Here is a 25,700-nt window from a genome sequence, read left to right on the forward strand (position 1 = left end):
AGAGTCCTATTCATCCTTTTTACCTGTCCTGAACTTTGGGGTCTATAGGCACAATGTAATTTCCAATCAGTCCCCAGGTATTTGGCCACACCCTGACTTACCTGGGCGATGAAGGCGGGTCCATTATCAGATCCTATTACCTTAGGAGCTCCAAACCTGGGGAAAATTTCTTCTAATATCTTCTTGGCTACCACATTCGCTGTCTCCTTTTTGGTGGGGAAGGCTTCTATCCATCCTGAGAAAGTATCTATAAAGACTAAGAGATATCTGTTACCGTATCTTCCTGGACGGATTTCAGTGAAGTCGACTTCCTAGTAAGCTCCAGGTCGGTCTCCTCGGAGCCTCTTACCGCTGGCCACATTTCCTTTGTTTGTGTTCACCTGCTGGCATGGAATACATTCCCGAGCAATGTGCTCGGCTAATTTAGTTAGTCCCGGGACATCATATCCTGTTTTCTGCATCAGAGATACCATTTTCTTAGTTCCCAAATGAGTCCATCTATGAATTTGCTGTAGCATAGATTTGGCTTGCTGGGGGGACAAAGTTTCTTTAGTTATGGCTGGGGGTGTTACCTTTTTACCCTTTGGTGTTTCTGAGCCTGTTAATTCTAGGATGATTTCCCCCAGAGCTACTTTTCGTGCCACTCGATCAGCCATATTATTGCCAGTTATTATTGGTGAATTCCCTCTTTGGTGTCCGGGACAATGGATGATGCTAACTTTTGTAGGGAGCATCAGGGCTGCCAGCAGGGCTACAATTTCTTCCTTATTTTTGATTTCTTTTCCTGCCGAGGTCAATAAGCCCCTCTGCTGGTAAATGGCACCGTAGACATGTGCAGTGGCAAAAGCATACCTGCTGTCCGTATAAATGTTAACCTTTTTATTCTCTGCTAACTCTAAGGCCTTTGTCATGGCTATCAGTTCAGCCCGTTGAGCGGATGTTCCTTGTGGCAATGCAGCCGCCCATATGACTTCTTTTCCGTCTACCACCGCAGCTCCCGCCCGCCGCTTACCTTTATCCAGAAAACTGCTTCCATCCGTGAACCAAGTGAAGGCGGCGTCAGAGAGGGGCTGGTCCATCAGGTCGGGCCTTGTTCTATGGGCTGCCGCTAGTACCTCCTGACAATCATGGATAATTGTGGTGCATTCTAGGTCAGGGTCAGGCAGCAAAGTAGCTGGGTTCAGCCCCGTGGCTGAAGTAAATTTAATGCGGTCCGAATTCAGGAGCAGAGTCTGATAATGTGTCATTCTGGCGTTGGTGAGCCATCTATCAGGCGGTTGGCGAATTACACTTTCTAGTGCATGAGGTGCAGTTATTGTCAGATTTTGTCCCAAAGTCAGTTTATCTGCATCTTTTACCAGTGTGGCCACGGCAGCAATTATTTTCAGACAGGCAGGCCAGCCAGCTGCCACAGGGTCTAATTTCTTTGATAGGTATGTAACAGGGCGATTCTAAGGGCCCAGCTTTTGAGTCAGTACTCCCTTTGCAATACCTTTGTTTTCTGCCACATATAGATGAAAAGGTTTAGTTACATCGGGTAGCCCTAGGGCCGGGGCTGATAGCAAGGCTCTCTTAATTTGGTCAAAAGCCCGTTGTTCCTTGTCACCCCATGTGAATGGGGTGCCGCTCTTGGTTAGGGGGTACAGAGGGGCTGCCAGTTCAGCAAACCCCGGAATCCATAGCCTGCAGAATCCAGCCGTCCCCAAGAATTCTCTGACCTGTTTGGGACTCTTAGGGGCAGGTATTCGGGCCACAGTGTCTTTTCTGCTTTCTGAGAGCCATCTCTGTCCTTCTTTTAGTAAATACCCCAGGTAACTGACCTGTCGCTGACAGATTTGGGCTTTCTTCGCTGATGCCCGGTATCCCAATGTTTCAAGTTCCGTCAGCAGTCTTTCAGTCCCCTTGATGCAGTCCTCTCGGGTTTCCGCAGCTAAAAGAATATCATCAACATATTGAAGCAGAGTTACCTGGGGGTTAGATTCTCTGTACGATGCCAGGTCCTGATGCAGCGCTTCATCGAAGATGGTAGGAGAATTTTTAAATCCTTGAGGCAGGCGTGTCCAAGTCAGCTGGCCTGCCATTCCTGAGGCAGGGTCCTTCCACTCGAAAGCAAAGTAGGGCTGGCTGAGGGAGGAAAGTCTCAAACAAAAGAAAGCATCCTTAAGATCCAAGACAGTGTACCAAGTATGTTGAGGTGGGAGAGTACTCAAGAGGTTATAAGGATTTGGCACAGTGGGGTGCAAGTCTGTTACCTGCTTGTTTACCTCTCGTAGATCCTGTACTGGCCTGTAGTCATTAGTCCCTGGCTTCTTAACAGGCAGGAGAGGCGTGTTCCATGCTGATTGGCATCTCACCAGGATTCCTAATTCCAGCAGTCTCTGTATATGCGGACGGATGCCGTCCCGAGCCTCTTTGCTCATAGGGTATTGGCGGATTGTTACTGGTGTGGCAGTAGCCTTAAGTTCCATTACCACCGGGGGGCGGTATTTTGCCATCCCCATCCCAGCAGTCTCAGCCCAGGCCTGAGGGAACCTAGTCATCCAGTCCTGCATATCAGTTTGTGGAGGTGAGGGTTTCTCATAGATCCTGTGTTCATCTTCTAATTTCATAGTTAAAATCTGGAGGAGCCTTCCCTGGCTATCCGTTATGGTGGGTCCCTCGGGCTGGAAGTGAATCTGTGCCCCGACTTTGGAGAGTAGGTCTCTCCCCAACAGCGGATAGGGGCATTCTGGAATGACCAGAAATGAGTGGGTCACTTGCCCCATTCCAAGATCTACAGTCCGGCGGGTGGTCCAAGAATATTGTTTATTTCCTGTAGCCCCTTGGACCCATGACCGCTTGTCTGAGAGAGGCCCTCTTGGTTGCAGGAGGACTGAGTGCTGAGCTCCAGTATCCACCAAAAACTGAACTGGTTCCCCCTCAACTTTCAGGGTTACCCTGGGCTCGGGGAGAGGGTCCGAGCCCTGACTTCCCTAATCTTCCTCTTCCAGGGGTAAAATTTTGTCTCTGGTTGGTTTTCCCCCATTCTTCTTTTTAGGGCATTCTCTTACCCAGTGACCTTTTTCTTTACAGTAAGCACATTGATCCTTGTCTAATGGTCGCCTTCCTGTCCGCCCTTCCTGTCTATTCCTGTCTCTAATATTTCCTCCTCTGACTACAGTGGCCAGTATCTTACTCAAATTTCTCTCTTGCCGCTTGTCCCGCCTTAATTCACGGGCCTCTTGTTCTCTCTGCTTCCTTTCTTCCCTTTCCTCTTCTGTTTCCCTCTTATTACATACTTTATCTGCCTCTTTTACTAAGTCCTGAATTGAGAAACCTTGTAGGCCATCCAGCCTTTGTAACTTCTTTCTAATGTCAGGGGCCGCCTGGTCAATAAAGGCCATTGCTATGGTGGCCTTATGTTCCTCAGAAGTTGGATCATAAGGAGTGAACCGTCTAAAAGCCTCCATTAAGCGTTCTAGGAACACGGTTGGTGACTCCTGGGGCCCCTGAGTTACCTCTCTTACCTTGGCCAAATTCGTGGGGCGCCTGGCCGCTCCATGGAGACCCGCCACCAGAGCCTGGCGATACATCTTTAGGTGCTCCTTACCTTCTGGGGTATTGAAGTCCCAAATCGGCCTGACGAGTGGAAAACCGGCATCAATCTCGTTAGGCAACTGGGTAGGTTGCCCATTGGCGCCTAACACATTCTTTCTAGCCTCCAAGAGAACCCGTTGCCTTTCCTCAGTTGTGAGGAGAGTCTGGAGGAGCTGTTGACAATCGTCCCAGGTGGGTTGGTGGGAGAAGACAAGAGACTCTATTAAAGCAGTGAGAGCCTGTGGATTTTCAGAGAAAGTAGGGTTATGCATCTCCCAGTTACAAAGATCTGCAGAGGAAAAGGGCCAGTATTGGAGGGGCCTCGATCAGAAGGACTTGGGCCCCCCCACGAGCGGCGCCGGGGGAGGTGGAGCATGAGCGCACGTGTTAGAGCGCGGCGACGGGTCTGGTTCCCTCGGCCCCGGGATTCGGCGAGCCCCGCTGCCGGGGGGCTGTAACACTCGGGGAGGGGTGGGCCCGCCGCCGCCGACGCCGATGCCGCCGACGCCGACGCCGCCGACGCCGGCGCCGCCGCCGCTGGCCAGCCGCCGAGACGATGACGACCGCGACGACCGCGACGACGCCCGCGACGACGACGACGGGGCCCCCCCCCCGAGCCACCTTCCCCACCGGCCTTCCCAGCCGTCCCGGAGCCGGTCGCGGCGCACCGCCGCGATGGAAATGCGCCCGGCGGCGGCCGGTCGCCGGCCGGGGGGCGGTCCCCCGCCGGCCTTACCCCCGGCCCCGCCCGCCTACCCCCGCGACCCCCCCGTCCCCATCCGCCCGCGGAGACGCGGGGGGAGAGGCGAGGGGGGAGGGGTTGGGAGGAACAGGGAGCGGGAAAGATCCGCCGGACCGCCGGCACGGCCGGACCCGCCGCCGGGTTGAATCCTCTGGGCGGACTGCGCGGACCCCACCCGTTTACCTCTTGAACTCTTTCTTCAAAGTTCTTTTCAATTTTCCCTTACGGTACTTGTTGACTATCGGTCTCGTGCCGGTATTTAGCCTTAGATGGAGTTTACCACCCGCTTTGGGCTGCATTCCCAAGCAACCCGACTCCGGGAAGACCCGGGCCCGGCGCGCCGGGGGCCGCTACCGGCCTCATACCGTCCACGGGCTGGGCCCTAGACTTAACTTCGGTCCAGTGACTTAGAGTGAGAGAGAGAGGCGTCGTCATAGTTTGTCCCATTATCGTCCGTCAGGAGAAAGATAGAGCACAGGAGAACAATAAAATTTCAGAAGACACACATTAATATTGCCGCCGCGAGCTCGTTTTAAAACTGCAACTAACTCAGATTCAGATGGCAGTTTGTATATCCTGCCAGGACCGATGAAGGGGAGACAAAATTTGTCTCTCCTTCCAGATGGACCACCAGGGCGTCCCCCAGGGTCCGTGGACACCAGCTATTGGCACGTCTGCCTAGCCAGGAGTCCAATACAGATTTCACAGAGAGCCGGTTCGCACGGCTTCTTTCTGATGGCGGCTTACAGAGGACAAAAGACGAACAGACAGACAATTAGGCCTACCTGATACCTCCAACTCCCGAGGTTCCGGCGACCCGGGGCGAGTGGGGATCCCGGACGAGCCCCCAATCTGTTAGACCTGAACGGTCTCTGAGGGGTCCCAGCTCGCCCAAGAACCGCCAAGAGTCGAGAGTCGCTGCAACACGCAAGAGGTTTATTAGGAGCCGGTGCACCGGGGTTCCTTGGTCCTCACGCAGGAGGCCGAAGAGGAACCCCCCCAAGCGGAATTACATACATTTTATAGTTTTCATTATGCAAAGTGTGGATATATCAAGGGTTTTTTCCTCATTGGTTTGTTTGTTCCTGGACCGGAGTGGGGACTTGGCTCTAGTTCCTTGATTGGTTAGCCGTTGGATGCCTGCTTTACATTTACCGGAGTGGGGGTTGAGTCACATGAGTTATGGTTGGCTAGGGCGACCTTTAAACTCTGGCTTAATCATTCTTATCACCCGCCATACTGGTTTGCTGAGGTTTCATCCCCCGCCATACTTGTTTGCTCGGAGCGGTTTCTGCCCAGGGCGGGGACATTCCATTATCTTATTGCCAGCGAAAAAGCTTAAAGCTCAAAAGTATCGATAGGGAAGTAGGGGTGTAAGTATAGTTGAGGCCCTACATAATCCCTTGGACTCTTTTGATACACTTTTCTCCCATCAGTATTATGTTTTATTCAAGAAACATTTTAACAGCCTGCTGTTCGTAAAGCCTTGCCTTAGATGTCAGGTATACAGAGCAGAGAAGTGAGCTCATGACTGTGAGTAAGAAGACATTGTGCTTGGCATTTTGTCCACATTATACTGTTTAATTCTTATAGCAACCCTATTGGACAGACATTATTTCCCCATTTTACTGATGAAGAAATTAGGCTGAGAGGCTAATTGGTGCAACATCACACAGTCAGTAAAGGAGTTGGAACGCAAACCCTAGTTTAACTCAAACTTATTGTCTTCAATATTTTGCAATATCAAAAATGATTAAGGTGGCCACAATGTTAAAAATGTGCATGAACCATATTTCTAGGCAGACTTAAATAATTGTTAGAATGAAGTGCCATGGGAATGCCAAGAAGGATTCGTTCCATCTGGGAGATCAAAGAAGGCTCAACCAAGAAGATGGCTTTGAAAGTGGCCTTGAAGGATGCATAGGATTTTATTAAACAGGTGAAAGGGATCGGGGCCTTCCGGGCTGATAAAGTGCAGCAGAAGCAAAGGTGGGTTAGCTGTAGAGCACACACTGTATCTGGGGAATGGAGGCCTTTAAATGCCAAAAAAGAGTTTCACATTAAAAGCGATGAGCTATCCCAGGTGTTGTAGGGGAGTGATGTGCTCCGTTCTGAGATTTGAAGGAAAGAGTGCTGTGGCACTGTGAAGGAGGGGTTGATTCATTATTTTAGTGGTCCATGTGAGAAATAGTCAGGATCTGAGGGAAATGGAGAGAAAACTAAGGAACTGCAAAAAGGTGCTCAAAAGCCCAATCTACTGGATACTGGAGGTGAGGGACACGGGAATTGAGTTACTGAGCCTTCTAAACTCTTATTTGTTTTTAATTACTTATTTTTAAAAATTATTAAATTACCGAGTGGGTAATGATTCAAGTCACAACAACAGAGAGCACGGTGGGGGAAACTTTTTGTTAAGAGTGTAGGGTTAAGTTTGGGATAGTTCTGGGGTTCCAATGACCTACACTTGGAGCTTTCTCACAGGAAGTTGTCTGGAGCTTGAGATGCAAACCTGGGGTGACTTCTGTGAGGCCATGAGGATAAGACCCAGTGAAAGAGGGCAGAGTCTTAGGAATACTTCAATTTGTAGGTAATTGTGGGGTCTGGTTACTGTACACTTGTTGGTGGTATTTGTTAGACTAGGTAAGTCGATGTCCCTAACTAAGGGACTTGAGGATTGAGTGCAACTTGTCTCTTAGTGAATAGGAGGCCAGAGAGTGAGTGACTAGGCCAGGGTGGGGGAGATGCAGGGCAGGAGATGAGGAAGATTGTGCAGGAGATCTGGGGACAATGTAGCAGGAAATTCATATCCCTTCCCACTTAAGAGTTTTGCCTCTCACGGGAGCGACCAGCAAAGGTGGGAGGTCCGCAACCAAGATTCCATGATGCACTGGAGATTCTGGCTTAGCGACAGTTAGGTCTTCTTCCACATACTTTCTCCACACCCACTTCCCTGGATGTGCTCCCAGACACGGCTTTTAATTCACTCTATTTACTGTTGTCTTCCTTAAAAGCAAACTCGGAATGTAAAGAGTAGCAAGAGGGAGATCTTCATGGTGATGGAATAGTTCTGTATTTGATTGTAGTAGCGGTTATACAAATCCACACATGTGATAAAATGACACCCACACCTATTTTACCAATGTAGTTTCCTAGTATTGATATCATGCTATTGTTATGTAAGGTGTAAGCATTGGGGGAAACTGGGTGCGGGATATAGGGTCATCGCTGTACTGTCTTTACAACTTCCTGTAAATCTGTATTTTTTTTTTTTTTTTTTTTTTTTGTGGTACGCGGGCCTCCCACTGCTGCGGCCTCTTCCGTTGCGGAGCACAGGCTCCGGACGCGCAGGCTCAGCGGCCATGGCTCACGGGCCCAGCTGCTCCGCGGCATGTGGGATCTTCCCAGGCCGGGGCACGAACCCGTGTCCCCTGCATCGGTAGGCGGATTCTCAACCACTGCGCCACCAGGGAAGCCGTAAATCTGTATTTTTTAAGGCAGGTGATTCTGTTCAGTCCATCTCTCTTTGATATCTTTGTTCTAGACCTATTGACTGACAACAAATTTGAGGCCTTTCTCAATACCCCTTAATTGTGTTTAAGCATCAACCTTGAAGTTTTTTGTTTTTTTTTTAAATTTCTTGGATTCAGTTCCGTTTGCCTCCAGATTTAACTGGCTAGCTTCCAATTCCAATAATACTCTTTCCCCCACCATTATACTTATTTTACTATTTTGAAAAAGATATATGATAAAAAGATATACCTACATATGTCCACATATATAGATTTATAGGACAGAATTTCATCAGTTAAGGGGTTTAACAATGACCCAGGGAGCTTTTTTTAACTCACCCATCCACCATGGTTTTTGTTTTTTTTTTCTTTTTAGCGGTACGCGAGCCTCTCACCGCCGTGGCCCCTCCCATTGCGGAGCGCAGGCTCCGGACGCGCAGGCTCAGCGGCCATGGCTCACGGGCCCAGCCGCTCCGCTGCACGTGGGATCCACCCCAGACCGGGGCACGAACCCACACCCCCCGCATCGGCAGGCGGACTCCCAACCACTGCGCCACCACGGAAGCCCCCATCCACCATGTTTATGTAGGCTGTATGTTCTTGTGTTATTCTGTCCTAAAGACCATGACGCAGACAATCTTCCACCCTTTACTGGTAAGAAAACTAAATACAGTAACAGAAGTAACTGTCCTAAGATGATTCAACCAGTGAATGGTCAGGCCAAAGGCAGAATTAAATCTTTCAAATATTTCAGCTGTAACTGTTTACTAAATTAGCCACTTTAAAAAAAGAAAAAGAAGCTCACCAATACTTATGACAAGGACCAAATGAAAACAAGACAGTGTGCCTAAAAGAAATATCAAACATTTCTATCTTTTAGTCTCTGTGGAAATTGATGACAGGAAGTAGGATAGAGGAATATAGAGGTGTTTTATGTATTTATTTATTTTAAAGCAACAGGTACTTATTGCTTAAATTCAAGACCCTATGTTGGTTGTTCCCGGGAATACAAAGAAGTAAAATGTACATATACTCAAGGGGGTTATGCTGTGGTTGGTGAAACATTAATTTACCTATAAACAGTAATTAGCAATGCATTTATAGTATGAACCACAAATGGCTAGTAGTATAGTAAAAACAAACAACTATAAATGTAGTATAGTAAAAAAAAAAAAAATCTATAAAAACTTCCTAGGATTGGAGACACTGATATTCTTGAGGAGTATGGACCTTGGAGAAAGGGAACAGAGATACAAGATAGGCAAGTAGAGGGCTAATGTTCTCAATCTACCAGGAGGAAATAGAAGGTAACTGTTAGAAGCATAGACTTTTCTTCTGCTTACTTTGGGCTTAACTTGCTCTTCTTTTTCTAGTTTCCTAGGGTGGAAACTTAGAATACTAATTTTAGATCTTTCTTCTTTTCTAATAAATGCAGTCAATGCTATAAATTTCTCTCTGAGCACTGCTTTTGCTGCATTCCACAAATTTTGATAAGTTGTGTTTTCATTTTCTTTAGTTCAAAATATTTTAAAATTTCTCTTGAGATTTCTTTGACCCAGGTGTTATTTAGAAATGTATTATTTAATCTGCACATATTTTGGGATTTTCCAGTTATCTTTCTGTTATTGCTTTCTAGTTTAATTCCTTGTGGTCTGAGAGAAACTTCATAGGATTTCTGTTCTTTTAAATTTGTTTAAGTGTGTTGTATGGCCCAGAATGTGGTCTATCTTGGTAAATGTTCCATAAGAGCTTGAGGAGATTGTGTCTTCTGCTGTTGTTAGATGAAGTAGTCTGTAGATGTCAGCTATAGCCAGTTGATTAATGGTGTTGTTGAGTTCAACTGTGTCCTTACTGATTTCCTGTCTGCTGGATCTGTCCATTTCTGAGAGAGGGGTGTTGAAGTTTCCAACTATGATAGTGGATTCATCCATTTCTCCTTGCAGTTCTATTAGTTTCTGCCTGTTTGATGATCTGTTGTTAGGCACATACACATTAAGAATTGTTACATCTTCTTAAAGAATTAACCTGTTTACCACCATATAATGCCCTTCTTTATCCCTGATCACTTTGCTTGCTTTGAAATCTGCTCTGTCTGAAATTAGTATAGCTACTCTTGCTTTCTTTTAATTAGTCTTAGTATGGCATATTCCTCATCCATTTATGTTTAATCTACATGGATCTTTATATTTAAGGTGAGTGTCTTGTAGACAACATACAGGTGGGGTGTGTTTTTTGACCCACTCTGACAATCTCTGTCTTTCAGTTGGTGCATTTAGACCATTGACATTCAAAGTGATTACTGATATAATTGAATTAATATCTACCATATTTGTTACTGTTTTCTTTTTGTTGAACTTGTTCTTTGTTCCTATTTTTGTCTGTCACTCTTCCTGCCTTTTGTGCTTTTTTTTTTTTGGTGCTAGGCGGGCCTCTCACTGTTGTGGCCTCTCCCATTGTGGAGCACAGGCTCCGGACGAGCAGGCTCAGCGGCCATGGCTCACGGGCCCAGTCGCTCCGCGGCATGTGGGATCTTCCCAGACTGGGGCACGAACCCGTGTCCCCTGCATCGGCAGGCGGATTCTCAACCACTGCGCCACCAGCGAAGCCCCCCTTTTGTGCTTTTAACTGAGCATTTTATATGATTCCATTTTCTTTCTTTTTTAGTGTATCAGTGATACTTCTTTTTAAAAATACTTTTAAAAATGGTTGCCCTAGAGTTTGTAATACACATTTACAATTAACCCAAGTCCATTTTCATATAACACTATACCACTTTATGGGTGGTATGAGTACCTTATAATATTAAAATAATCCTAATTCCTTCCTCCAGTCCCTTGTACCATTGCTGTCATTCATTTCACTTATATATAAGTATACAAAATCATGTGTGTATATAAAATCTAATACACATTGTTGCTATTATTATTTTGAACACTGTTATCTGTTAGATCAATTAAGAATAAGAAAAATAAAAATTTTAATTTTACTTCATTTATTCTTTCTTTGATGTTCATCCTTTCTTTATGCAGATCTAAGTTTCTGACATATTATTTTCCTTCTCTCTAAAGAACTTCTTTTAATATTTCTTTCAAGGCAGGTCTACTGGACAACAAATTTCTTCAATTTTTATTTGTCTGAGAAAGCCCTTATTTTTTCATTTTTGAAGGATGATTTGACAGGGTACAGAATTCTAGGCTGATGGGTTTTTTCTTTCAACACTTTAGGTCTTCCACTCCATTCTCTTCTTGCTTGAATGGTTTCTGAGGAGGAGTCAGAGGTGATTCTTATCTTTGCTCCTCTGTATAGGTAAAGGTTTCCTCCTTCTGGCTTCTTTCAGGATTTTCCCTTTATCTTTAATTTTCTGTAGTTTCTGAAGATGATATGCCTAGGTGTAGTTTATTTTGTTTGTTTTATTTGTTTGTTCTTGACATTTATCCTGCTTGGTGTTCTTAAGATTATTGGATTTGTGGTTTGGTGTCTGATACTAAATTGGGGAAATTCTCACTCATTATTGTTTCAGATATTTCTTCTCTTCCTTCCTCTCCTTCTTCCTCTTGTACTCCCACTATGTGTATGTTTCACCTTTTGTAGTTGTCCCACAGTCCTTGGATAGTTTGTTCTTTTTTTTTCTTCTTCTCAGTCTTTGTTCTCTTTGCTTTTTGGTTTTTGAGGATTCTCTCGCTATATCCTCTAGCTCAGAGATTCTTTCCTTAACTGTGTCCAGTCTACTCATATGCCTATCAAAGGCCTACTTCATTGCTGTTCCAGTGTTTTTTTATCCCTAGCATTTCTTTTTGGTGCTTTCTTAGGATTTCCATCTCTCTACCTACACTCTCCATCTGTTCTTACATGCTGTCTACTTTTTCCATTAGAGGCCTTAGCATATTAATCATGGTTGTTTTAAATCCTGGTCTGATAATTCCAACATCCCTGCCATGTCTGATTCAAATGCTTGCTCTGTCTCTCTTTTTTTTTTTTTCGGTACGTGGGCCTCTCACTGTTGTGGCCTCTCCCGTTGCGGAGCACAGGCTCCAGACGCGCAGGCTCAGCGGCCATGGCTCACGGGCCCAGCTGCTCCACGGCATGTGGGATCTTCCCAGACCGGGGCACGAACCCGTGTCCCCTGCATCGGCAGACGGACTCTCAACCACTGCGCCACCAGGGAAGCCCTCTGTCTCTTTAAATTGTGTTTTTTTACCTTTTGGTACATCTTGTAATTTTATCTTGATAGCCAGACGTGATGTATTTGGTTGTTTCTCAGTTTTTTTTTCTCCCCCCTGAGGTGGTACAGGATGGCTTAGAGCTGGCTGGAGTTGGGTATTTTCCTTCCCCTGGTCACTTAGACTCTGAAAATACCCCAGCAGGTCAGGCTCTGATAACTACTTTCCCCGCCGAGTTCAGGCCTTGTTAAAGAGAACAGAGTGCTCTGGTGCATTGCAGTGCTTGGTGCTTTTCCCCTCCCCCTGACACGCGGATGAGGGATTCTTCTCAGATATTTACTGTGGGAAAGTGGTCAAGCTCCTGGAGGTAAATCTCACAGTATTGTGGGCTCCCCATGACCAGGTCCTTATGGAGTTTTAACTCTCAGAGTTGTGGTCCGCACTGAGCCTCCAGCAAGCCGTCGATTGTAGTTCAGGTTTTCCTACCCCAGCACTGGCTCCCACAGCTGTTTCTGCTTGTGAATCTGCTCCAGCAGCTACAGCTACCGGTATTTGCCTGTCTCTCCAGGCTTGGAGGCTGCAGTTTGCCTTGTGTTCTCCCGTCTCTTATGGATCCAAGAGAGTTGACTTTTCAGCCTGTCAGCGTTTTACTTCTTAAGACCAAGTGTCTACTCAAGCTCCTTGCTTGTGGAAACGGAAACCAGGTGTCCCAGAGCATAGACCTTTGAATCGAAGAATCTTCTAATTAGCTCTCTGATCATGGGTAAGTTATATAGTGTCTCTGGTCTCAGTTTTCTCACCTATAAAATGGGAGTTTTAAGGGCACTGACTTCTGGGCTCATTGGGAGGATTGAATAAGTTAGAATGGAGACTCCCTTGATGTTTTAGATGCTGCAGGATCTTCCTCCATTTGGTTAACTGTCTGTTTACTTTGAGTTTTGCCCATAGTGTTATTCATGAAAGAGAAATGCTTAATTTTGATGTCAAAATTATCAACTGTTTACTTTGTGCTTTTGGGAAGACTTATTTAAATCAGTAAAAAGTACTTAGAAGCCTAGTAGAAAAATGGGCAAAAGATATGAATAGGCAATTCACAAAACCAGTAACCTAAATGACTAATATGTCTGTGAAGGAAATACTCAACCTCACTAACAGGGAAATACAAACTGAAAGCCTAATGAGATATTCTACTAGAGTGTGGTATTCTGGCAGTACCTAGCAAAGATGAATATACATAATTTATGACCCAGCTATCCCAACCCCGGATATTTATTACAGAGAATCTTTTTGCATAGGACATGGATAGGAGGTTTACAGTGTTTTTTTATTATTCATCACAGAAGTAGTAGATACACATTGAGTAAGCTCTGTAGCAGTCAGAAATAATGAACTATAAGCATACATAGCTGGAGAGATGATTGTTCAAAACCGTGGTGTTGGGTGAAAAAAGAATAATATTTATAGCACAAACCATTTATGTAAATTAAAAATTTATACGCATAAAAACATAATTTTCCAGCTTTATTGAGGTATATCTGACATATAATGAAAATTATGTATGTATATATTTATGGTGTACAACGTAATTTTTTTTTTTTTTTTTGCGGTATGCGGGCCTCTCACTGCTGTGGCCTCTCCCGTTGCGGAGCACAGACTCCAGACGCGCAGGCTCAGCGGCCACGGCTCACGGGCCCAGCCGCTCTGCGGCAAGTGGAATTTTCCCGGACCAGGGCACAAAACTGGCGTCCCCTTCATCGGCAGGCGGACTCTCAACCGCTGCGCCACCAGGGAAGCCCCAACGTAATGTTTTGATGCAGGTATACATTGTGAAATGATTACCACAATCAAGCTAATTAACTTATTCATCACCTCACATAGTTACCAGTTTTTTTGTGTGTGGTGAGAACATTTAAGATCTACTCTCTTAGCAAAGTTCAAGTATACAATACAGTTTTATTATCTATAATCACCATGCTGTACATTATATCTCCAGAAGTTCTTCATCCTGTATAACTGTAACTTTGTACCTTTGTAATTTTATTATTATTTTTTTATTTATTTATTTTTTTGCGGTATGCGGGCCTCTCACTGTCGTGGCCTCTCCCATTGCGGAGCACAGGCTCCGGACGCGCAGGCCCAGCGGCCATGGCTCACGGGCCCAGCCGCTCCGCGGCATGTGGGATCCTCCCGGACCAGGGCACGAACCCGTGTCCCCCGCATCGGCAGGCGGATCCTCAACCACTGCGCCACCAGGGAAGCCCTGTACCTTTGTAATTTTAAACAATATATTAACATCCAAAGATAATCTCAAGGAAACATTCTCTAGGTCCTTATGTTTGGGGGCAGGGGGAGGACAGAGTGAGAAATAGAACTGGGGATACTGGAAACAAACAAGACAAAAGATGGACATTGTGTGTGTGGAAGATGATTATCCCAACTCTCTGACCCTAAGACCCCCCCCCCCCAAATGAAAGCATCCTCAAGTTTTGTGAGGACGATTAACGTTACCATTGTAACAACAGTTGCTGTCTTTGATAGGTAATAATGGTGAGAGAAATATGGGTGAGGGTGAGGAAAATTTTATGAAACAAAAGGATTTTATGGAGATCTAATGATCTTTGTAAATTAGGTAAGGTTAAATTAAATCAACATACTTCTCAGATCATTCTGGTTAATGCCAAATACAAATTGTAATTTCAAAATGCAGTTTTACAAATGTTTCAACAAATGATAGTTCTCTATATTTTCATTTTATGTTTATCATTACTCTTAAAAACTTGATGTTGAATGCATATTCAGAAAAGTACACAATTCATAGTTGTTTACTTTAGTGAATTGTCACAAAGTAAACATATCATCACCCAAGTCAAGAAATGGAATACTGGGCTTCCCTGGTGGCGCAGTGGTTGAGAGTCCGCCTGCCGATGCAGAGGACACAGGTTCGTGCCCCGGTCCGGGGAAGATCCCACACGCCACGGAGCGGCTGGGACCGTGAGCCATGGCCTCTGAGCCTGCGCGTCCGGAGCCTGTGCTCCACAACGGGAGAGGCCACAGCAGTGAGAGGCCCGCGTACTGAAGGAAAAAAGAAAAAAAAAAAAAAAAAAAGAAATGGAGAAATGGAATACTACCAGAGAAACCAGAAATCCCCCTGTGCCCTGCCCCAAATGCTACATCCTTTCTCCTCCCCAAAGACCTATTGTCTTCTAACACCATGGCTTAGTTTTGTCTATTTTTGAACTTTAGAACTTTTAAGTGCTTTCGTATAGTAGGAGTTTGAAAAACAATCTAAGGCTGAATATTATATTTGTACTTGATAAAGATTTCATTTTCTAAGCAGTATTTTTTTTTTAAATTGAGTTTCTAATTGTTCATTGCTAATATATAGAAGTTGAATTATTTTTGTTTGTTGGTCTTGTATCTTGTGACCTTATCAAACTCACTTATTAGTTCTAGGAGGTTTTTGTAACTTTCTCAGATTCTTCCTTGAAGACAATCATACTGTCTGTGAATGGGGACAGTTTTTTCCTTTCTAACTTGTAAGCCTTTTATTACTTTTTATAGCCTCATTGCAGTAGCTAGGATGTCAAGTATGATACCGAATAGGAATGGTAAGAGCAGACATCTTTCCCTTGTTCCTGATCTAAGGGGAGAGTATTCAGCCTTTCACCACTAGGTATGATGTTAGGAAGAGGTTTTTTGTAGATCTTTATTTTTATTTTTTAATTTTTATTTTACTTTTGGCTGCATTAGGTCTTCATTGCTGTGCATGGGCTTTCTCTAGTTGCAGTGAGCAGGGGCTACTCTTCATTGCAGTGCATGGGCTTCTCATTGCGGTGGTTTCTCTTGTTGTGGAGCATGGGCTCTAGGCATGCAGGCTTTAGTAGTTGTGGCATGCGGGCTCAGTAGTTGTGGCTCATGGGCTCTAGAGCGCAGGCTCAGTAGTTGTGGCACATGGGCTTTGTTGCTCTGAGGCATGTGGGATCTTCCCGGACCAGGGCTCGAACCTGTGTCCCCTGCATTGGCAGGTGGATTCTCAACAACTGAGCTACCAGGGAAGTCCTGTAGATGTGCTTTAATACAGGGGTCCCCAGTCCCTGGGCCACAGACCACTACTGGTTGGTGGCCTGTTAGGAACCAGGCCACACAGCAGGAGGTGAGCAGCAGGCCAGCGAGCAAAGCTTCATCTGCTGCTCCCCATCACACCCCATCGCTTGCATTACATCCTGAACCACTGCCCCTCCCCCACCCCATCCGTGGAAAAATTGTCTTCCACGAAACTTGTCCCTGGTGCCAAAAAGCTTGGGGATCACTGCTTTAACAGAAGTTCCTTTCTCTTTCTAGTCTGCTGAAAGTTTTAATCATGAATAGATGTAAAATTTTGTCACATTCCTTTTCTGCATCAATTGGTGCTGCCTTTAGACTGTTGATAGAGTGGATTACATTGATTGATTTTTGATTATTGAAACTAGCCTTGCATTTCTAGGATAAACTCCACTTGGTGGTGGTATACTATTATTTTTTTACATTGCTGAATTTGGTTAGCTAATATTTCACTGAAGATTTTTGCATCTATGTTTATGAGGTATATTAGTCTATACTTTGCTTGTACTGTTGTATCAGTGTAGTGCTAGTGTCATAAAATAAGTTGGGAAGTATTCCGTCTCTTTCTGCTTTCTGGAAGAACATTGTGTAGAATGTGTGCAATTTCTTCTTTAAGTTTTAGGTGGAATTTACCAGTGAAACAGTCTGGGCATGGGAATTTCTTTTCAGAACGTTTTAACCATGGATTTAATAGTTTTAAGATTATGTAGGTTATTTATTTCATTTAGGGTGAGTTTTGGTAGTTTGATTTTTTAAGAAATTGGTTCATTTTATCTAATTTTTAAAAATTGAGATGTTCATAGTATGTACTCATTATTCTACTAATGCATATTGAATCTATAATGATATCTTTTCATTCCTGATATTGGGAATTTGTGTTTTTTATTTTTGTTTTCTTTTCAGTCTTCAAAGATGTCCATCAATTTTATTGTTATTTTCAAAGAACTAGCTTTTGATTTTGTGATTGTTTCCCTATTATTTTCCTGCTTTCAGTTTTATTGATTTCTATGTTTTAGTATTTCATCCCTCTGTTTCCTTTGGGTTTATTTTTCTCCTCTTTTTCTAGTTTATTAAGGTGGAAGCTTAGATTATTGACTTGAGATTTTTTTTCGAATGTAAGCGTTTACTGTTTGGAGATTTTGCTGGTTTTTCTTTCTGTTATTGACTTATAGTTTAATGACATTATTGTCAAAGAACATATATTGTATGATTTCAATTCTTTTAAATTTGTTAAGGTTTCTTTTATGACCCAGTATGTGGTCTGTCTTGGTGAATGGTGTATGTGTACTTGAAGAAAAAAATATTCTGCTGTTGTTGGGTGGAGAATTCTATGAACATCAATTAGATGCCAGTGGCTGATGGTGCTGTTCAATCACCAATGGTAATTGTTCAAACCAGCAATTCTATAATCTTGCAAATTTTCTGTCTACTACTTCAGTCAATAACTGAGGAGTGTCAAGTCTCCAACTGTAATTGTGGATATTTCTCTTTTCTGTTCTTGCGTTTTTGCTTTATATTTAAAGCTCTACTATTTGGTGCATACACACTTAGAATTGTTATGTCTTCTTGGTGAAGTGATCATTGTATCATTATAGAATGTCCTTCTTTGTGCCTCATCATTTTCTTTGTTCTGAAGTCTGCTTTGTCTACAATTAACATAACCACTCAGTTTTTGTTTTCATTTTTTTATTTTTTGAAAATATGTGCATGGTATATCTTGTTTCATCCTTTTACTTTAAATTTACCTGTATCATCATATTTAAAGTTAGTTTCTTGGGTACCACATATAGTTGGGACATTTAAAAAAAATTCATTCTGACAATATCTATCTTTTAACTGCATATTTAGACCACTTACATTTAATTATTATGTTTAGATTTAGGTCTATAATTTTAGAATTTGCTTTCTCTTTGTGAGTGTATGTTTCTGCTTTCAGCTTTGTGAGATCCTAAGCAAAAAGCCTGAAGAGTCCTGCATAGGCTTCTGACTTATAAATAACAGATTTGTGTGCTTTTAAGCTGCTCCTTTTGTGGTAATTTGTTATGCAGCAGTAGAAAAGGAATATAGGTTTATCCTACATCAAATCAGAGGTGGCCTATGTGATCAGTGGAATATGAAGGAAGCGACAGTGGGTGACTGAAGACAGCCTCACGCAGGGACCATAGTAGCCCTGTGAAGAGGCTGACATGGAAAGGGATTGAACCCTCCTGCCAAGAGCCTGCGCCATCTTCCAGTCACATGAGTGAGCCACCTTGGCAGTGGATCCTGCAGCCCCAATCAAGTCTTCCGATGTCTGTAGCTCTAGCCAACATGATCACAACTTCATGAGGCTCTTGGCCAGAACCACTTAGCCAAGCAACTCCTGAATTCCTGACCTCAGAAACAGTAAGAGATTATAAATGATTATTGTTTAAGCCACTAGACTTTGGGGTACTTTTTAATGCAGCATTAAATAACTAATATATAGACGTATTGTGTGTGAGGCACTGTTCTACATGTTAGGGATATAGCAATGAATAAAGCTAAGTGCCTGCGGTCAAGGAGTTCATACTCAAGGGAGAAGATAAAAAAACTATATAAATAGATAAACATGGCAGGTGATAAAAGTCAATCAGAATAAGAAGGATAAAAAGTGATCCTGAGGTTTCTATAAGATGGCCAGGGAGTGTACCTCTTTGATAAGTAGAAATGTGAACAGTGATCTGAAGTGGGGGATGAAACCACACAGATATTTGGGGGCAGAACACTCTAGCTGACAGAGCTTCAAATGTAAAGACCATGAGGTGGGAGTGTCCTTAGTGACTGATGAATTGCTACAAATACAGGATTCCCTGTAAAAACTGAATTTTAGATAAACAACATTTTTTTAAGTGTAGGCATGTCTCAAATATTGCATGGAGAATATTTACTAAAAATTATTAGTTGTTTATCTGAAGTTCAAATTTAACTAGGTATCCTCAGTTTTTATTTGCTATATCAGGCAACCCTATTTGGAGCAAAGGAAAATCTGAAGACAAACAGCTAAAATGATTACAAGAATGGAATATACATTTTTTGGAGGAATTATGAAGGAGTTTATATGTGTATTCTGAAACAGAGAAGGCTAAGAGGATGTTCCCATCCCCAAATTAGGGCAACACAATAGAATAGAAAATACAGAGTATTGGGGGCTAGTAAAGCTACCTTTACTTTCTGGACAGCTTCCTTTTGATGTTTTGTAGGCAATGGAAACTAAAACTCACTGAATATATACATGTCTTTGGACAAGCATTCGCATAGGTAGCATAAAAAGGTCATGTCAGATAATATCTGCGATCCCTTTTGGCTCCAACACTCTGATACAATGAAGGGTTAGAAATTGTACACTAGCTTGTTGTTTTTTCATCTCCACAGAGAATAGAGCATGAGTTGATAAGTCTTGCAATGAGACGATTGATTAAATGTAAAGAACTGAACTGAAGGGCAATTAAACACTAGAATGACTTTGCCTGGGAGGCTGTGGAATCTCGCTTTTTTGTGATCTTTAAAAGGAGGCAGCAGCTGTTGTGGGTAACGGAGGTCACAGAGTGCCATCTTGGAGAGGGAGGATTGAACCAGGTAGAATTTTGAGGGTCCAGATCCTGGGAATCACTTCTTTTTGGTCTAGAGAAGTGGAGGGAAATGATCCTTTACTTCTCTTAGGAGTTTGTACCAGTTCTCTAAGTTCACTGTCATTATGTTGATGTAGCCCGAAAACAGGCTTTCAGATGTGTCTTCTTTATACCTGAATCAGAATTACTCAGAATGATTTAACTACTAGAATTTTTTAAATGCAGATTCCTGAGACCCACCCAGACCGAATCTGAAAGAAGGGTCCCGGACTATGCATTTTAACAAGTTCCCCCAGTGGTCCATATGTATACTATGGGTTGAGAGCCATGGTCACTGAGAAATGAGAGTCTTTCTTGCTCTCCCTAGGAACAGACCTTTAATGACCTGTATAGTCTTACATTGGTGACTGAGGCCTCTGCCTAAGCTTATTTCCTGGAGGGGAGGTACATACGCAAAGAATGAAACTGGAGAATGGAGATGCTGAAGGATTTAAAGATGATTTTGGTCAGGTTGTTCTAAGCCAAGTGAAGGAGTGGAGGAGAGGGAAAGGAACTGGGGTTTACTGGATACTTTTGCCAAACACTTGCATTACAATGAAAACCTATGTCCTGAAACTATTTCTGTCCCTCTTTGTTTTGTCTTCTTGAAATCTTCCACCAATTTTTTTCTTTGAAAAAAAAAAATGGGATGGTGCCTTTATTAAGCCCAAAAGAAGGATGTTTTCCATTCCATAGTCAGGACAGATTGGGCATGCAGAATATCCCAAGCAGCTATGGGTGAACAACCATCCCTTCTTAAAGTTTTTGGAAAGAACCAAAGGAGCTGGTAAAAATATAACAGAGGAAGAGCGTGGGGTCATCTAAGTAATTTAATGTATTTTAATGTTATAAAAGGAATCCCAAGTTCCACTCTGACCCTGTATTTCAAGAGTTGTTGTTGTGAGAGTCCTTGATGAGGGAGAACTACGAAGGGAGGACTCGTAGGTAGATCATTCCAGTATCCCCACCCACGTCACTGGAGATTCTCCTGGAGCAAGTCCCTCCAGCCAGCTATGTAGGTCACAGCTCAGCTCTGGGTCACTTTTGGAATCCTCTCCAGACTTCTGCTGAACTCTGACTTGCTTCTCCCTCTCCTCCTCTCAGCGTTTACATGTATCTGTGCTTCAAGTTTGGCTATCTTCAAATGACCTCCCACTGGTGGATGGCCCTGTCATTATTAAGGTGCCCCATGCCTCAAACTCCTCTACCTTCTGAGGCTCTTTTGCATCCTTTCTAGGTTGATGCAGGGCAGGTAACTGGCTTTCCTGGACTTTGTCTCCTCTGCCTTAGATGCGGAACCCTGAGCCTGCCTATGTGTGGCAGTTGACTTGGGGTCAGGGGACTAGCCAGCCTCTTGCACACTGGGGACTCTGAAACATGCCAGGGTTTACTGTTTGAGCATCTCAACAAGTCATTTTAGCCCAAATGGGGTAAGCTCACTTCCTAGCCCAGGTGTACAAAACTTGCCTCAGAATGGGCTACAGCTAGTCTTTGCCTATGGTGATTCCAAACTGATTCTAAACATTTCTTCCAGCAGATTCCCACAAAATAAATTTTTCTCCTGGCACAGCAGCCTGGTTTGATTTGGGTTATTTGACTACAAAAGCCCAGAGGCCAAGCATTTATTTAGAAATATTAGGAATCAGCAGCACAAATGAGATTGAGTTTTTGTGAAAAGTTAAAGATTTCTCATTTAGGAAGGGAGTTCCCGAAGGACCCCATTAGCCAGGCCTCACTAGTAATTAGTCTGATTTCTCAGGCAAGAGGCAGGCTAATTGTCTACCATCCATTCCGGAAGGCCTAGAGACACTTGAAACCTACCACCCATTGAAAAATATCTTTGGAAGATTTCCTGCTGTATCTAAAGTCTTTTCTTTCTTTTTTTAAAAAAATAGATCTTTATTGGAGTATAACTTCTTCACAATACTGTGTCAGTTTCTTCTATTAACTAAATGTTGAAACTGAGATCAATATATGAAAATATGAACAAAATGGCTGATTATAAATGTATCTTTTCAAATGGCAAATCATGGGTCTATTACTGATGACACTCAACTATAGAGAAGTGGAAAGGAGCTGAAATTTATTAAGAAACACTGTGATATACATGTTATTATCCAAGTTTAATAGAAGAAACAGCTGAAGCTCGAAGAAGGTAAATAACTTTCCCAAAGTCACACAATGAGTTCGTGTCAGAGCTGGGATTCAATGGACTGAAGTGATTGCGGTTTCCAGAAGCCAATGTAAAGGTCAGGAAAAAAGCAGCATTGAATTGGTGGCGTTGGAGGCTGGCTGGCTGGCTATCAAGGGCCGGAATGATCTAGTTGTAACTATGTGATCTCCCAGGGACAGAATCCATTAACCAAGTGTGTACAATGAGGCCGATGTTGAAGCCAGTGTAGACGGCTCGGCTTGGGTGTAACTTGTGCTCACCTGAGCATTTGGACTTGTCTCACCATGGCGCTTTTGGGATACAGATCTAGAAGCACACAGCGTGTGGCCCTGTAACAGAGTCCTTGGGGGAGGAGGCCCTAGTGGAACTCTGGGTCATGAAGCCCACAGCAGCTCTGGTGCCTGACACTTCAGAAATGCCCAGAAAGGTTCCTCTCGGAGTAGACAACTCACAGAGACATTGGCAGCTTAGGTGCAGACAGTTCACCCCCACCTCCTGAAGTTTCTTTCTTTCTTTTTAAATTTAACATCTTTATTGGGGTATAATTACTTTACAATGGTGTGTTAGTTGCTGCTGTATAACAAAGTGAATCCGCTATATGTATACATATATCCCCATATCCCCTCCCTCTTGCGTCTCCCTCCCACCCTCCCTATCCCACCCCTCTAGGTGGTCACAAAGCACGGAAGCTGATCTCCCTGTGCTATGCGGCTGCTTCCCACTAGCTAGCTATTTTACGTTTGGTAGTGTATATATGTCCATGCCACTCTCTCACTTCGTCCAGCTTCCCCTTCCCCCTCCCCGTGTCCTCAAGTCCATTCTCTGCGTCCTGCAGTTTCTGACGCGTTCAGGAGGGCACCAGCTTGCAGCGCTGTCGTGGGGGACAGAGCACTGACCTTGGCTGCTTCCCCCTCTGACACCAGGAGGTGGCGCCGTTGCCCACTTGACTTCTGCTCCCGCGCCTCCATCCCCGCGTGTACTGGCCTCTGTCACTTCCTTCCACGCTGCACCCAGAGGTCTCCCAGCTGTACAGTGTTGGGGTGGGGTGACTCCCCTTCATCCTCTCTTGTGTTCCCAAAGTTCCAGGCTTCCCGTTTCTTAAAGAGTTCTCATGGGTTGTGCTATTTTATTGATCCTCCTCGAGTCCTGTGGGCTCCTAGGAACCCTGTAGAGATAGATCCCGAAGGGGCCTGTGCCTTTTGTTGGCCCTTCAGAATTGGAGTGTCTAAGACTCCATTGTTAAAAATGCTGATTTCAAGGCCTTACCCCCAGAGACTGATTTGGTAGGTCTGGGGTTTGGGGCCTGGATGCTGTGTCTTCAATAAGCTGCTCAGGAATTCTGGCACAGAAGTTGCTTTGATGAACAGTGGTGTTGGAGCCGCAGTGCTACCCTGCCTTAGCCGTCTGTGTTCACCTGACTGGCTGGATGCCAAGCTCCCGATGGGCAGGGATGATGGCTCATTCACGTCCACACCTTAGTGTCGAGCCCAGGACCTGGCACCCAGTGTGGCGTCAGTAGATGGCTGGGGCATGAAAAAGTCAGAGGTACTGTGTGAGTGGACTTTTCTTTACCAAGTTAAAGAACTGGCTGAAAAATCGTCCTATTCTTGGTGCACTGTGTGGACAATGGGCCATCCTAAGTCCCACGTGCTGAGAGTAGAATTTAGGCAGAAAGCAATGGGAAGAGAATTTGAGCAACGTAGGGAACCAGCTCCCAACAGGCAAACAGTGGCCAGGCAACAAGCATTTAGGGCCCAAATCAGAATCTACACGTGGCTCAGTGTCTTTGAAATTGTAACAGAGAAGCCATCAGGCACCTCCAGAAAGTGGGTGACAGAGCCAGACTGGGTGATGAGCAGGCTGCAAGAAGAGGGGTATTGCCCTCTCCACCCTGGCACAACCCCACCCCTCTGTGCCCCCGGTTTCTTCATGCCTTCCAGATTTCTTAGAGGGGAGTTCATTCTCTTAACGGCATTTTTCACTTTTTAAAGTATTTTTTGGAGGCCAAAGAAGTTTGACCTAAGTGGAGGAATTGGTAACTTCTTTGAGCAGAGATTAGGCTTTGATGGTGAAATCGTCCAATATGCACAGCCCTTTGATTGAATAAAGCACGCCTGTATCGTGTCCTCCTCAGACAGTGGACAGAGTCCTGAGCAGACCACGGCTTTAATACCGGGGAGGCCCTCGGAGCAAACACCATGTGGCTCAGGGGGCTCTCTAGATTAGGCTTTCTCCCACTGAGGACCCCTTCCTGCCCTTCCTGCAGAATCCGTGTTTCCAGGACCACAGCCCCCAGATGGCCCTGAGCTCTGACCCAGTGGAGCCTTTGTAGCCCTTAGACTGCATCTGGCAGCTTCTCAGAGTTGGGGGATGGGACCCTGTCTTTATAATAATGCGACCCAGTGGTTGCTGTGTTCTGACTGTGCCTGAACTTCATACATGCCTAACATTTCACCTGCACCACCTCGTTTATACCACATAACAACCCTTTGAGGACTGTGCTTCTCCAGAGAAGGAAACGGAGGCCGGGGTGGCAAAGCGGGGCGCAGTAACTTGCCTCCGGAGTCAGCTGGTGGTCCACTGGACACCCAGGCCATACTCAGCCTCTGTGCTATGCTCATCTCTACTTTTTTGCCCCCAAAATGGAATTTAAAATCAGTCTCTGTTTTTGTTGATCATGACAGCAGGGCATTGTTTATTTTCTGCACTGGACTTGGCATGAGGTTGTGCCTTCCTGAGTCCGTTTTGATGCCTTTCCCTCATGGCGGCCCACTGTCCTCCAAAGGGGTTGCCATCGTAGAACACTTGCTTCAGAATTATAGGTAAATTCAGAATACTTCCCAGCTCATGAGCGTCTATAAGCCTGAGTGGCTTCACAGAGATGTTGCCTCATGTCCTTTTTGTTCTGGTTCAGAAGTTTCAAACTCTAAGCATATGTGAGAATCAGAAGAACAGCAGCTATATTTTTGAGCTTTTTATTTGGAATAATTTCATACTTAGAAAAAACTTGCAAAAATAAAAATAGTACAAGAGCCCCTATATTGTCATCATTTTTCCCTACTTGCTTTATTATTTGCATGCTTCTCCACTCTGCATATATATATATATATAAGAAAACACACACACACATACATATAATGGTTAAGAAAAAATTAAATATAACATACATCTCTATATCTATCATAATAAGTATAGTATGTTTTTCTGAACAATTTGAGAGTAAGTTACCTGCTTCATGGCCCTTTACCCCTAAATGTTTCAGTGTGTATTTCCTAAGAATGGCAATACTCCATAACATAATTTAATACCTGACAAAGTACGTTTATCTAATCTTCCCTCCATATATCGATTTTGTTAGATGACTTATCAGTGTCCTTTCTAGCATTCCGCCTTCCAGCACAGGATCCAGTGTGGGGTGAGGTCTTGGATTTTGTTGTCATGTCTTTTAACCTCCTTTAATCTGGCTTTTATGACATTGATCCACCCTTCCCCTCACATGCACCATTTTTTTTTTTTTATCTTCACGTATCTGTGTGCCATCTTTGTGCAGGGGCAATGTTGATCTTCATACTATTCTAATTTTAGTATATCTACTGCTAAAGTGAGCACCACATACCATTTGGTTTCGATAGCATGTTCCTCATTGGGTGCTTGTCTGGCGTTGCATCCTGGTTAGACTGAGGTTGTACAATCTCAGGTGATGTGAGTCCTGTCCAGGGTATCTGGAGCCACACAATGTGATCTGCCCCGCACAGATGATGTTAATTTGGACCTGGACAAGGTGTTGTGCAATTTCTTCATTCTGGCTGC

The 25,700-nt window shown here is 44.1% G+C and overlaps 1 protein-coding gene and 1 pseudogene across 1 annotated transcript in view; one reads left to right on the forward strand and one right to left on the reverse strand.

Moving 5' to 3' along the window:
- Positions 1 to 6,234: 6,234 nt before the first annotated feature.
- Positions 6,235 to 25,700, forward strand: part of MYO3B (myosin IIIB) — a 473,243-nt gene continuing 453,777 nt past the window's right edge. Inside the window, exons 1-3 of the mRNA XM_059053510.2 lie at positions 6,235 to 6,257; positions 6,804 to 6,905; positions 7,161 to 7,226. Coding sequence (XP_058909493.1) covers positions 6,235 to 6,257; positions 6,804 to 6,905; positions 7,161 to 7,226 — 191 coding nt within the window. The remainder of the gene's footprint in view (positions 6,258 to 6,803; positions 6,906 to 7,160; positions 7,227 to 25,700) is intronic.
- Positions 25,396 to 25,495, reverse strand: LOC131751680 (U6 spliceosomal RNA; annotated as a pseudogene).

This window comes from Kogia breviceps, chromosome 2 (genome assembly GCF_026419965.1).
Source record: "Kogia breviceps isolate mKogBre1 chromosome 2, mKogBre1 haplotype 1, whole genome shotgun sequence".
NCBI lineage: Eukaryota > Metazoa > Chordata > Mammalia > Artiodactyla > Physeteridae > Kogia > Kogia breviceps.